General features: G+C 42.9%; 1 protein-coding gene and 1 long non-coding RNA gene across 4 annotated transcripts in view; one reads left to right on the top strand and one right to left on the bottom strand.

Moving 5' to 3' along the window:
- The window catches only part of alpha-Catr (alpha-catenin related), a 121,401-nt gene that overhangs the window by 34,487 nt on the left and 73,375 nt on the right, over nucleotides 1-13,539 (top strand). For all 3 annotated transcript variants that reach the window (XM_086990690.1, XM_086990691.1, XM_086990692.1), the window contains one exon: nucleotides 11,547-11,887. In XM_086990690.1, coding sequence (XP_086846816.1) covers nucleotides 11,547-11,887 — 341 coding nt within the window. The remainder of the gene's footprint in view (nucleotides 1-11,546; nucleotides 11,888-13,539) is intronic.
- On the bottom strand, nucleotides 548-5,332 carry LOC147755423 (uncharacterized). Its single transcript, XR_015329219.1, has 3 exons — nucleotides 4,290-5,332; nucleotides 2,162-2,277; nucleotides 548-1,938 (listed from the first exon to the last, which is right to left on the bottom strand). It is a non-coding gene; the product is annotated as an uncharacterized LOC147755423 (long non-coding RNA).

Here is a 13,539-nt window from a genome sequence, read left to right as displayed (position 1 = left end):
ATGGGGCATATGTTTAGATAGGAGGGAACGCCGATACGAGTTTCGGGGTGTTCCTTCAGCCCATTCAAGCAAGTCAACTTACTTTAAGCATGTTGAAAAGTATCTTCAAGATTTGTTATCGATAAACCTAAAAAAATAAACGGTTCCGATGGCTTCATGATGGTTTCAGTTGAGAAAAATTCAATTGAGCTAAATTCAGTGGCTTGTATATTGATAGCTTATAAATTTTTTAACAAAACGTTTCTGTTTACTGTTATTCTGAAAGATAGGACACACTATCTTCTACACCTTCTGTGATGTAATCAAATTGCGGTAGCTTCAATGTGCTTTCTCCACGTAAAAACCCTGGGTCTTATTTAAAATGTCGTTGTTTCAATCAGAGATGTATGATCGGATACAATAACATAAGCGTTCAGATGGTATTCTCTAGGATCTGACCTGACGGCAGGTTCTAACAATCGACAGTATGCACGGGATGGAATAACACGTGCCTAAGTACCAAAATGAATGATTCCAACGAGAGAAGCTAATTAATTTAATGTTTTTATTAGCATCTAAATCGACTTACTTCAGTCACGTAATTTCCGTGTTTTTTTAATAGCTGTTTCTATGAGCTGTGCAATTTTCGAAACGTACCGAGTCCTCGATATCCGTTGTAGTAAACCCAGTCATGCATAATTATTCCGCTTAAATGATCCAATAAGCTTATGAGATGCGTTCGCTTACTATGAACAAACCTAGTTACCTGACTACTAATTTCTGCGATACTGAGGTGGCTTGAATCGTGATAGCATACAATCTCGGAGTCCACTAATTCCGCAACTTAAACCTGAGCCTGGTTGACTGCTCTGTTCAGACTCAGCTGAGTACAGCGAGCTGGTATAACGTTTTTCGGTATTTACGTTGTCTTTTATAGTGATAGCTAGTTTACCGTAGGTTAGAATGGAGGACTAACATAATTTGGCTGCTTTTGTCGATGAGACAAGCCTGAATCCATGCTAAATTAAATCAACCTATTTTATCACGGATAGCGAGTCCAACTGATAGAATAAACTAAGATCGTTTCTGTTACGGCAAGAAGGCTTTTCTGGCCGTTCATTCCACTACAGGGTTGGCCTACTAGTCATTACCTGTTCCAAAGCCACACGCTTCGGGGAACTTTGATTCGTTTACGGTATTGTCAGTCACCATGCGACAGCGACTTTAGCTAGCCACTTATTTAACAATTGGTGACATCTACGCTTAGAGCGTGCGAGCCGCCAAAAGTTGATACAGACCAAAGGAGGTGAAGGCTGAAAGGTTAGCATAACAGCACCGTTAAAACTGGGCCCCTGAGCAGCTTCGCAGAACGTTTTACCTACTAACCAATCAAATTGCCAATAACCCCCTCTTTTCATTTGGTTAATTAGGGATTTTTTGTACGTGAAATATCCATTCCTAGGAGATAAGGGCGTGGAACTCCGCAACACTAGCACAGTTTACATTGTTGTAACAACGGGAATATAACGAAGTAAATGGTTTAATAGTTAACTAGTAAAATTCTACTGCCTGTGGATAATACCTACGCTACGCTTTATTAGTTAGTAAATCTTTATTCTAAAATATTCGTGTCGTTTATACGACAAAATCATAAGCGGTAGTTTATATTAACGAAAATAGAACATAGTCGTAACAAATAGAACCTTTAGGTTCTATCGTTTGTCGAGTGAAACAACAACGAGTGCACTTCAATAGCGAGAACTTTTTCATTTTAATAAAAGTAATAGATGCACGCTGTTTTTGTGGGAAAGATCGTCATTTTTCGACTGCTACTTCTTCTGAGAGCTGGATGACAACGGAGATGGCCGAGTTCTTGCCTCCGATTGTCCGTCGATGCTTTGTGCTCGCGCTGGCTGGAACAGTGGTAGTTTGCCCTGCAGCCTTCATCGGTTGTGTGTCCTTTAGCGAGAAAAAAGACAAAGTAAGGCAAAAGCCAAACATGTCAAAGAAACGCCAAATGAATATATGGGAAGGATATGCACGTGGAGGGAAAAAGAACAATGAACATTTAGCTTTCGGTAATTCTTTTCAATGTTCTGCATCCTTTGCATTTGTTTTGCAACAGACGATAAAGAAAGGAATTGGTAAATAGGGAAACAGGAGTCATGAGAAAGGTACCCACGACTAGAAGGGAAGGACCGATGAGATCTGGACGATGTCCGCGGCGTGTGGAGAACTGGCTTATTGCTGTCTTGTTGTATTATCGCGGTCCGATACCTTAGGCCCGCCTTTATGCTCCTATCCATTTTAGAAAAATGACAGCGATCAGTAGGTCTGCAAGTTTCCGAGTGACTTCTCTTCTTCAAAATAAGCAACTGGTCTCCCCTACGTACTGCTGTACTCGTCTACAGGTACCATGCACGATTGGATTCGCACAAATATGTGGTGAACACATATTATATTGCACGTACATGTACGCACATCCACAACGCATGCGAAAAGTCACCCAGAATTAGCTTATATATTCTATATTCTTGTTTAAAGCCGCTGACCATACTTGTTATCAATCTAGCTAGCTAAGTACGACCTATGGGCTAGGGTTAGATTGGGTCCGAGCAATGAATGAAGGTAGGAGTCACTCATGTTTCCCGGCAATCGTTAGTGATGTCAGTAGTATAGGAAAAACTGTACCAGCTGTCGTTTTTTTCTATTTGTCGACTTCATTTGTCCGTACTAGTGCAATAGCATTTGTTAGTGATGAAGATAGAATTCATTCTTTCATACAAGTAGTTGAGGTGACAGCCGGGTCATAACGGTAGATACTGTACAAAGAAGTCGGTAAAAGCGGTGAACAGATGGTGTGAAAGGATTGAGTACACCTTGAGGCATGTAAGAGTTTGTTAAAGGAAATAAAAACAGGCGCGGGAAAGCAATGATTGCACATTATTCTTTGTCTTTATAAAGACGCCGACGACCCAGCGGTACCAAGTAAAAAAAAAAAAACAAGCATACTAGGTTCGCATGCAAAGTTAAGATTGCTCGACGCTTGGGGCTTCGGCGGATTTACTGTTACGGCTCAGCGAGCCTAAAATCTTCTCGCTCTCCCTTTTTTTACGTTGCTATCTCCTACGGAAGGCAATACTTGCATGAAGCTCTTCGCATGGTCCTTTTGCCTCTGGCCGCTGGTCTTTTTTTTTACGTTTTTTGTTCATATCGTGCCTTCTTCTGTCCTTTCGCCCAAAAAGGTACAAGAAATACGGCGCCAAAAACTGCAGCAGACGGACAGTTAACGAACTACTGACTGAATTAACCATGGTTATATAATTCCATAATCCTAATAATAATTCCACCATAATATTGATAATTATGATTTAGCAGTGCACGTTACTGAAGGCTAATGTAAAAACAAGGACTGATAAGACAGGTTATAAGATAAATCAAAAACAGGTTAAGTTGACTCTATTTGTTTCGTTTTTGCCGAAAGAAAAGGGGGAGCAAAACCCAAGTAATTACGTCCGTTAGAGCGAGAGTTGTTGCATGTTTGCAAGACAAAGAAATGTTAAAATGTATAAATTCAAGTTATGGATGGTTTTACTATTTAACTGGCGTCGTGCGGGAAAAAAAAGTGATTTATTAAAAAAAGTGACGTATAACGAATACAAATTGCCAGGGTTCAGACCTGTGCCGACTGTTGCAGAAATTAGGACAAAAAGGGTAACGAAATATGGGGCAGCATTGTTGTATGGCTGAACGTTATATCTTTACAAACATGATTGAATGGTTTCGCCATATATTGTTAACTATTGGCTGTATGGCATATAGGAGTAGACCAAGCCACATACTTTTATGATATATATCATATTAGATTTTTGTAGTCAGAATTGTACGTGATAAAAAGCTTCTGCGCAAGCCAGTATGTAGCAGACATGCGTATGTAAACCCCAAATCCGCATTATTTCATCACAACAAACTACTTGTCGCAATTCCCTAACCTATTAAGTACCTAGCTGCAAACCTGCCGAGTGTCTGGACAAATCATGTAAGCCTCAATGTGCGATACATACACACATATGTTAAGAGTTGAGGTGTCGCATCAAACTTATTAGGGCATAGTTTAGAAGCATCGTAATTAACTCAATTTAGATGTAACCTAACCCTCCGTCTTTCGTTAACAGCTGCCCCGTTTGTTTTATTCGTCGACAGAGCATTTGGGCATCGATAACCTATTGTTGCACAGTTTCCGTAAAGGTGTCGAAAGAAACTCTAAAGCCAACGTTGTACATATACAACATTATACTTATAACACCTACCTTCCATCATAAGTAAGTTATCCTCTGTTGTCGCTCGTTGTTTTTGCCGCGCATCACCGTATATTTTCTGTTGTCTCGTTGCCATCTTTAGCGTTCCAGTTATTGCTGTCGCTGCAGTTTATCACGCGCTACTATTTCCGTTGTGGTGCTGTTGCCGTGGTTAGTTTGCACGTTCGTGAGTATCGTTTCCCTCCCACCAGCGCTTCTCTTGCTTACTTGCTTTCAGTCTCCAGTAAGTGTGCAAGGTCATGCCTGTGTCTTGTTTGTCCTGCCGTGACAAGCTGCGAAGCCTCCGCAGCTTGTCACGGCAGGACGAACCGGAGGTGGGGATCCTAGCCTTGGATGATTTATTCACGAACGTGCAAACATCACGTCATTCGGTGGGCCCGTCCGTTCGCCACTTGATTCCATTGATGTTGTCTATGTGCTAAACACTAGTAGTATGGCGGCAAGGTCCCAAACTAGGGCCGGAAGAAGCCCCAGCTCTCCCTTTCGCCTTAGTTTGCCCTATTCTACCTTTGGCTAGCTTGGCTTGACTTGCTGTTGTCTTGCACCAACTGCATTGCTTTGCGGTTATATTTTATCGATGTCTTTTGTTCGGCCGTTTTTTCTCGGGTTGGCACGTTATCGTCGTGTGCAGCTGCTGACTTGAGAGATTGTTTGGTGTTTTGAATTTTGGGAAAATGCGCCATCTATCGCTGCTTTAGGTTTTGACTTGTTCGTGTGTTTACCGTCATTCACCAGTCAGTTGAGTTTGCTTCTGTTTCTCGTAGTCAGTTTAGGCTGCAACGGCGAAGAGTTCGCGATCAACTTGGTTGATTGGCTTTCCTTCCTGTGTGGCTCTGTGAGCCTTTTTAGGGAACGTCTGACGACAAAAGATGATCACGAGGATAACTGCTGCACAATATCTGTGGACTTCGTTTACGGTCATTGAGACCACGTAGCGATGACGTTCGGCTAGGCATGGTAAAACTATACTGAAGTTTCAGAGGCCGTGGGTGTCAAAAGCAGCCCTGTTTCGGCTTAAGGGCTGACGTTGTGTTCAGCTGGTACAATCGAAGCATCGAGACAGCCAGTGGGCAAATGAGCTAACTGAAGCCATGTGTTGTCCTGGAGGACCCTGCATACTTTGCTTTTGTCATGGTTCTAGTAGCGCCGTCTTTAACGGCTAGCGCGCTTGTTGTGTAAGCGGTTTTGTTCGGCGACCACTTGGTATCCGGCACATGAAGGAATTTGCATTCGGGCCGTTTCAGTAGAGGTTACAGCAGCACTGCAGTGTATGCTAAGGTAATCGTAGCGAATCACAGCAGGAAGGTGTGTCACGGGAAAAATAAGGGTTGCGGAATAAGTCGTTCATGGCCTCTGCTGCTTGTTTGTCACTGGGTGACCTCTGTTTGTTTTCACACGAGAAGCAAAACACATAGAAAAGGAAATTAAAACATAAGGGTTTGACTAACGGAAAAAGGCCAAGGTGATTCCTTCTTGAAGAACTCTTAGGGAACGCAGATCAGGGGATGTGGAACAGGCATTTTTAGCAGCATTTGCTCACCTCAGCAGCTAAGATAGCTAGCCGTTTCTGGTAGACTTTTACGATGAAACAACGGTTATTCGCACATGTTGTCCATTGGTACTCGTCGGGTATTAGACCAGGCAATGCTACAAGCTCCACCAGCTTCGTAAAATACATCTTCTGATTCAAAGACGACTCCTTAGTGTAGAGCCGAATTTGTATATCTGATCAGTTAACAAAAGAGATAGATAACAAGAAAAGAAGGGCAGAGAAAAAAGGGAAAAGAGCAAAAGTTGTAGTAAAAGAAGATATTTGCCGTTTGCTTAACGAAAAACAGACTATTGTTATAAGTGCAGCTGGTTTGGAAGAGACAATTGCTATGAATGCCGTTTGTAGTCGTGATTGCATGTTTAATAGTGGATGACAAGAAGATGGATAGGGCTTTGAGGCCTGTTGTAAATTCGTCTCACCCCTGGTAATGCCAGCATCTTAATTGAGTGTACATATCTAAAAAGCTATATTTTTAAAAGCTCTAAAATTACTGTGTCTTGATGTGACAATACACACGGTAATTTTTAGGCACGAAAAGACTACGCACACCCACATTGCACACTGCGGCACCTCAGTTGAGATTTTTTTGTTATGCCTTATTTTTAAAACTGTATTTAAATAAAAAATAGATGTTTAATTTTTTCTTCACAAGTGCTAAAGGTGTCATTTTTGATAGTCATCATTATAGCCATCGTTCACCGCGACTAAAGCTTCGAGGCCGGTCCTAGGCCAGTCACAGATTTGTTTCAAATGTCGTTTTTGCAATTCATCGAACGATTTCTTAATAGTGTGCGAGAGCGATTCGATGATATCATGTCCAGGCCTTTCGGACGCTCGTTAAGTAACTCTCTATCCGGTTCAAATCGAAGCTGTTTGATGACCATATGTGCTTATCCCAGAACCCGCTTGTATTTTCAACCACCAATCGGCTTGTATGAACTGCTGCACTATCGGGCAGATGTCCATGGTTGTACAACAGTTTGTAGAATATGTAGATGAATTATTTAGCGATTGGTTCATTTTTCTGGAACAAGCTCTTTTTTTAACTGGCCGCCGCATTGAGAAGGTAAACTTTGGCCGAAAATTTGCTTCTACCCACAACAAGCACCTCGTCAGGTGCTCATCTTTTCATCGACGATGAATATCTCTCGTCTGAAGAAAATCAAAGATGACTTACTGTTTCATCAAATTTCCTAGTTGTATGGTCCCTATATACATATATATATATATATACAGACTTTATAATATAAAATGCGCACCTAAAGTCTTCGTAAACGATCTGCGACATCGTACGCTCATTCACAGCAAATGTCTTTACTAACCCTCTGATCAGACCACAAAAATCACTAAAAATGCACCATCACACGGCCAGGATTAACTTTCAAGTCCGCACTGTTCTTTTTTTGTCGCTTTTCTGCCATATTGGACTGGAACCTGCTTCTGCTTTTTTCGCTGTTGCATACGGTTCATTTGCGGTTCTTTGATGTAACCCAAAACACTTAAAATCTTGTTAGCGCGTACACATTGAATGAGCTGCTGATCTTTGCTTACATTTCGTATTACTATTGCCCGTTGTAACGAGTTTGTAGCTTTGTGTCAGAAAGGACTGGCTTTCGCAGCAGGAACAGCAAATAAGCGCACCTCCGCAACGATAAACAGTCCGCCAAAGGTCGCCCCAATTCAGGTGCCGTGCCCCTGTAAATCTGGACCAATGTTTCGTACCGACAAAGGCAGAATCTCACTGGGAAACACAATCTATAAATAAAGTGACTAGATTGATAGGATGTTTCAATATGGTTCTTTCTATTGAGAGCGGAAAAGGGGGAGAGAAAAGGCAATTAACAGAAAAAGATAGTGAGAATAAAGCAATTAATGCAAGTTCCGTCACAAAACAATGTTCTTTGCCAACGGAAGCCGTCTAATTGTAAGGTTATCAATGCTGTCTTTTTAGTTGCCCCTAGTAGTAGCCGTCGTTCTGGACAACGAACAGGAGGTAACGCTGGGGCATGAACCAGGTCCTGACGGAGCGATGAAAGAGCGATGTAGCGAGAGCCGCGGGATCGCTATACACATAATTTAACAAAAAGGCAATCTTGCGAGCAACCGTCCAAGAGAATTTCCAAAGAGCTCTGCTACAGTAGACAATAGCGATAGAGCAAGCACAGAATAGGGAGGTCGCTGCTATGACGAGTACGCGGATATGCCTAAGGCAAGGAATAAGTTACCACGGCTTGTACCTGAAGCGGCCTACGCATGTAGCCATCGGCTGACGAGGGATGCTGAGAACAGTGTCTACTTTAGCCACTGTTTCGTCTTAGGAGCCATCTGATCCTGCTTCGCTTTGTTAAGGGGGCGAGCTTTAATGTCTGACGGTGGCAGCAAGCGGTAAACTGTTGGTATACTGCTAGCTTTACCAAGGCAAAATACTTTGTTGTTATCTAGCTAGTCAATGAGCTGGTGCACTGTTCCTGAAGCCAATATATAACTTAGAACTGGAAAGACTTTTACTATCAGGCAAGACTTGTAGCGATTTAAAAATTGAAATTAACTGTGGTGTACGAATTCGTTGACTGTTCAAATCGTCAACGGAATTGGGATCCCCAGGGTAGTTTGGCCAACACAGGCTTCAAGACATCAATTGGAAATTGAGGCCGGGTGTCGGATCTTGTTAAGATGGAACACATCATGGAATACAAATTAATGGTACTTACATATCGCACGACTGATTCAAACCAATTGGACTAGTCAAATGTCACTTCGATGGTCACAAAGATAGCTACCACGCATTCATTAAAAGCACAGCTACTAGCGGCGTAAGCCGCTTAGCATACTTATTGGACGAAGGTCGGTCCAATGCCATTCTGTTGCAGGAGACACATCCTGACAGTGGCCTCCGTTAAGGATGGCCGCCAGGCCAATGGTTCGCTACCTTTGATGCGACTCCTAAGGAAAAAGCTTCGATATTTCCCAACAGAACAGGGACAAACAGTGCAAGCTTCTCTGTGTTACGGTTGCAATCATCAAAGTGCTGATGGATGTTACTCCCTGGCGAAGGCTTGTCATATGCGTTAGACATAAGTAGCTATTGGGTGCTGTCCTTGAAACAGGACCGGATATCAGCTCCCGCTTATTCCTGCGATTCTGCTGCCACCGCTGTAATGTCCTACGTAGAATGGTCCTAGAAAAGACGGCTCGTTTATCCTTACTCATTGTTTTCTCCTTCGACCTTTGTCCTTAGATAGTCCTGAGGAAAGTTATGGCAGTGAAGTGCTCATGAAGAAGCCAAGGCATCCTCGTCACACAGCCAGTTGCAGGTGTTTCGGGCCTGCAATGAACATCCTGGAATCCAAATGTCTTTAGTTTATTTAAAGTCATTCATTTTTGCTTCATCTTGTATTTGCTTTTAGGACTCGCTCGAATGTGTTGAATGTGTGGCTCATTGATAGAACCCCAGATATATTGAAGTACGTTATGTTTTTGAGGCAAGTTCCATGCGGCGGGTCACATCCAAGGCGCTGTTGCTATTAGGAGCTTCGACCAACCCTGGCGTAATAACTGTGCAGCTTTTTAAGGATTATCTCGTATGTTGTTATTGCTTTACCACGCTAATCTAAAGAACTCAACATTATAACATAATGCGACGGCGAGGCTTTTTAACGTCTGTAGTCTCAGGCTTATTTTGTCCTAAAAGGCCAGAATAACCAGCACCAAAAAATAATTTGCCTTTTGGTAAAGCGGTAGCAATCCAGCTGGAAGAGAAATGCACTATTTTCCCAGCACACCGTCCTACCTATTAGTTACATGAGCTACGTATCTGTTATATACGACGTACACAAGGATATTTCGTTTACGTGCATATTAATCATTCACCGTTATTTGTACCTATTGCTGAAGACTACAAATACAGACCTGAGTGCACTTTAAAACGGTTTTATTCTACAACAATGATCTTATGTCATTTGCATTGGGAACAACAAAAGCGGACTATGGGTAGGAGGAATGGTTTCCCGTCATTGTTGGCGCTTACTACATCTTACTTTCAAAAGAGAGTGGATTGCTCCGACGTATACAAACGGCTTCGGAAAGAAACACGGTGCTATAGCGGCCCTACAAGTAATGTGGGCCTAAAGCTTCCGCCGTTATTGTAAGAAGTGCGTTAGGGCTATCCTGCAGGCATATCATTTTTCTAGTTTACGAGCAGTCACCAACGTTCTAACAATCAGGGGGATCGTCTACAATGCTGTTGCTAAGCGCATTCACCTACCATACTGAAGCCTACATCACCTATATACTAAATACCACTCAATGATTTCTGAGGATCTACTTCCCGTAAGTTGAATAGTACCGATGCATAGGCAACTTATGTTGACAACTTCTCGTAAATGCTTTCGTAGTCATCACCGCCGCTGCCGCCACCGACAGCAATAAGGGCAGCGAGCACGACAACAAGCGGAACGAGCCGACTGACTCGACTTCAGAATAGAAAAGAATTCGAACGCATCTGTGGGACGCTTAATGGGACGAAACAGAGTGGAGCACATTAACTCGTGATAACAGCGGTCTAAAAGAGCATCCGAGCAGTAGAGTCGCTTGCCTAGTTGGCTGCATTAGCAGCTCAGCGGGATGTAAGTGGACAGAGAAGAAAGAATACGACACGATGATAGAAGGGAAGGGCAAATAGCTGTGGGAGTCCACGGGCGGCGGAATGGGTTAGTACTGCAGTGTAGGCTGCAACCAACACTTGACGCAGGCCAAATTTGCCTGCTTACAGAGGCAGACCTGTTTGGCTAGACAGACCTGAGAGTGGTTTATGGCCCGGGCTAGGACCGTGAGTTTCCGTCTACGTCGTGGCAAGCCGCTTAGGCTAGCCACACCTTTATGGGGTGCGTCATTTTCACTGGCAGTCGAACGGCGCGGGGTTGTATCCGTTGCGTAAGGTTGCACGCTAGGCGAGCAAACTTCTATACTTTTTCTAAGAGAAAAGATTACCGTGTTTAGTTTCTTTCGGCTCTACAAGTATTGAATGGACGATAGGGCACGACGCAGGGCTGTTTAGGATCGTGTTCGACTCGATAAAGTACATCTGAAAGGTGGAGTTTTGACCTTCTTCTCTGCATACACTGGTGTGCACGTTAACAATATATATTGTTATTAGTTCGTTCTTACTAATCCCGCGTCATGTAAGCACCTAATGATTATGATACGTAATGCTCTCCTGCAAGGTTTTGTTTAAAAGAAAAGGACTGCCAAGTTAAATTTACTAAACAAAGGCATATGTCTTATATAATTATTATAATATATATATATTATATAATTATTATTATATAGCAGGGAACGGAGCAGCTAGTTGCTGTCTGTCTTTACTAAATATGTCCGGCATTTTCCTATATGTCATATACTCCAGATATTTCTAGATAACACAAGTTCCTTCGATTCGTTGCCATGACTATCGTTGCATTTACGTATACATACCTACATGTGTAATGTTGGTATCGATGGTTCTCGTGGCAACAGGATAAGCACGTGTCTTGCATAGAACCAATGAGTTATATAAAGTATATAACGAGCTTCACTAGCCATTACTGCTGTACTGATACTGCTATAGGCAAATGGGTAATTTTTTGCTACCTGTTCCTGCAACCTGCTTATACTGTTAATTGGCTATGTATGTTGTTTTGACTTTCCATATATTTCAGTCAAACGCTCCGGTTAGTGTGGGAGGTGTGGTGTCAGTGGACCCGCTGGTCGACGCCGATATGGTGTGTGCTACGGGCAGCTTGGTGGCCGGGCTTGGGGCCGCGCTGGGACCCTCGGGTTCATGTAAGGAGACGTCGGCGCGGGACATGCTGCGCGTCGGCCAGGCGCTGCACGTCTCCGTCGAGAAGTTCCTCGCACTGGGTGAGGGCATCGCGCGAGACAGTCCTGAAGCGAAACTGCAGATGTTCGAGGCGTGTAAGGACGCACGTCTCGCTTCAAATGTCGTCGAGCAGATCTGCGACCTACGACCAGGTATCGACGACGTCCACGAACCTTGCAGGTATGTACTACATACTGAGTCGTTTACGTTGGTACCCATGTTGTACTTGTTAATGTTACATTTATTAGGCAGTTCGTTTTAGATTAATAGCACATAGTTAGGCAAGACGACCGTGTTAATATTCACATGAGAATCAATACCGGTATGTAATTTACATACAACGTTTCGTGTCTTATGTAAATAACCTAGGGTGGGTTGGCACAATACTCGCACCTGTGGCTGTCTTTGAGAGCAAATCCCTCATAGACCTATACTAATAGAATTATATGAAAATTATACAATATCTGGAGATGATCCCTTTGGCAGCTGTAGAAGGACGTAGTTGAAAATATGTATATATATATATATGTATATATAAAGTGTAGATCTAGCTTACAATTAACCGTTTGAAGGCTACATACGCATACAGCGTATATTTAAGTCATATCTAATTAGGAATACACATATACGGCCTATCAGTGACAAGGTTATTTAAAGTTGTCCTTGCGACTTTCCAGTGTAAATATCGTTACATTAGTACACATAATCCCTCCAACTGGTCTCCATGCAAACGCGCCATTCACCTACTCTAATAACGCTAGCTGGATTTAAAAGCCAATTAAAATATACATATCCTTATCATAGTTTAGAAAGGAGTAGCGTTTCATTGTCTATTTAGCAATATAATTAAGGCCAACTTTATGGTCATATTGAACCCGAAATTAAGGTCGTCGTTGGCAACACCTTGACTAGACGAGCGTATCAGATGCGGTGCCCGTCGAGGCGTCACGGTATACTGCTACACCGCTCAACCGATGCGATACATATGGGCGTGTCGCTGAATCACGACAATGTACTGGGCATCTAAGCCTGCCGCTATCTACGTTTTGCTGTCTCTACGACTATGTCTTTGTCAACGTGTCGCTAGAGCATCCCGCAGCCGCTAAGCTCTGTTGGCCGTCACGCCTACAGCATTGACTTGCACATAACCACATCAGCCCACACGTGAACGTATTTGTAGGCAAACCCTATCTTCATCTGGCAAGGTCTGCGACGACGCCAGTGTCAGCAGAGCTTGCCATGGCCATTCAAATATATTCAGGTATCGTACTGTAGGCGAGCAGGTGAGAGAAGTAAATGCTTGGAGAGCACACCACCGCAAAGAAGTAAACGGAGAGCAGACAATAGAAGCCTAAGCTTGACGACAATGGCGGCATCTCCTGCGCGATTGGCAGGGGTAGTTCAGATTACAGTATATGGTCAAATGGGGGCGGTGGACTTGGGTCAAGGGAGAACTTAGTAGACTCTCTACTAAAAGGCTCCTCTTAGGGCAATAGCCCTCTGCAAGTATCTGGATCCTCTCCAGTAAAATTTTTCTAGAATTCACTTTCCTATATTGTAGTGGAAACCAAAAAGAGAGCTGCAGTGGTACGTAGAGCCGACTGGATCACATTGGAGACAAGGTAGCGGCAATGGTTGCCAAATAGAGTATATAAAAGCATATATATATATATATATGCTTTTATATACTACCTACTTTTATAAAGACAGTTGACGTGCGGAGAAAGTAAATATCAGCTTTTTTCCGAACTAGTTAAGTGAAAAGGGGGAGTGGCTTTATTAAAAGACCTTGTTTGTTCATAATATGTAACCAAACTCTCGGCTAGATTTTT

This window comes from Varroa destructor, unplaced genomic scaffold (assembly GCF_002443255.2).
Source record: "Varroa destructor unplaced genomic scaffold, Vdes_3.0 BEIS01000005.1, whole genome shotgun sequence".
NCBI classification, from domain to species: domain Eukaryota; kingdom Metazoa; phylum Arthropoda; class Arachnida; order Mesostigmata; family Varroidae; genus Varroa; species Varroa destructor.
Note: the sequence above shows the minus strand (reverse complement) of the source record. Positions and strands in the feature narration are given on the sequence as shown.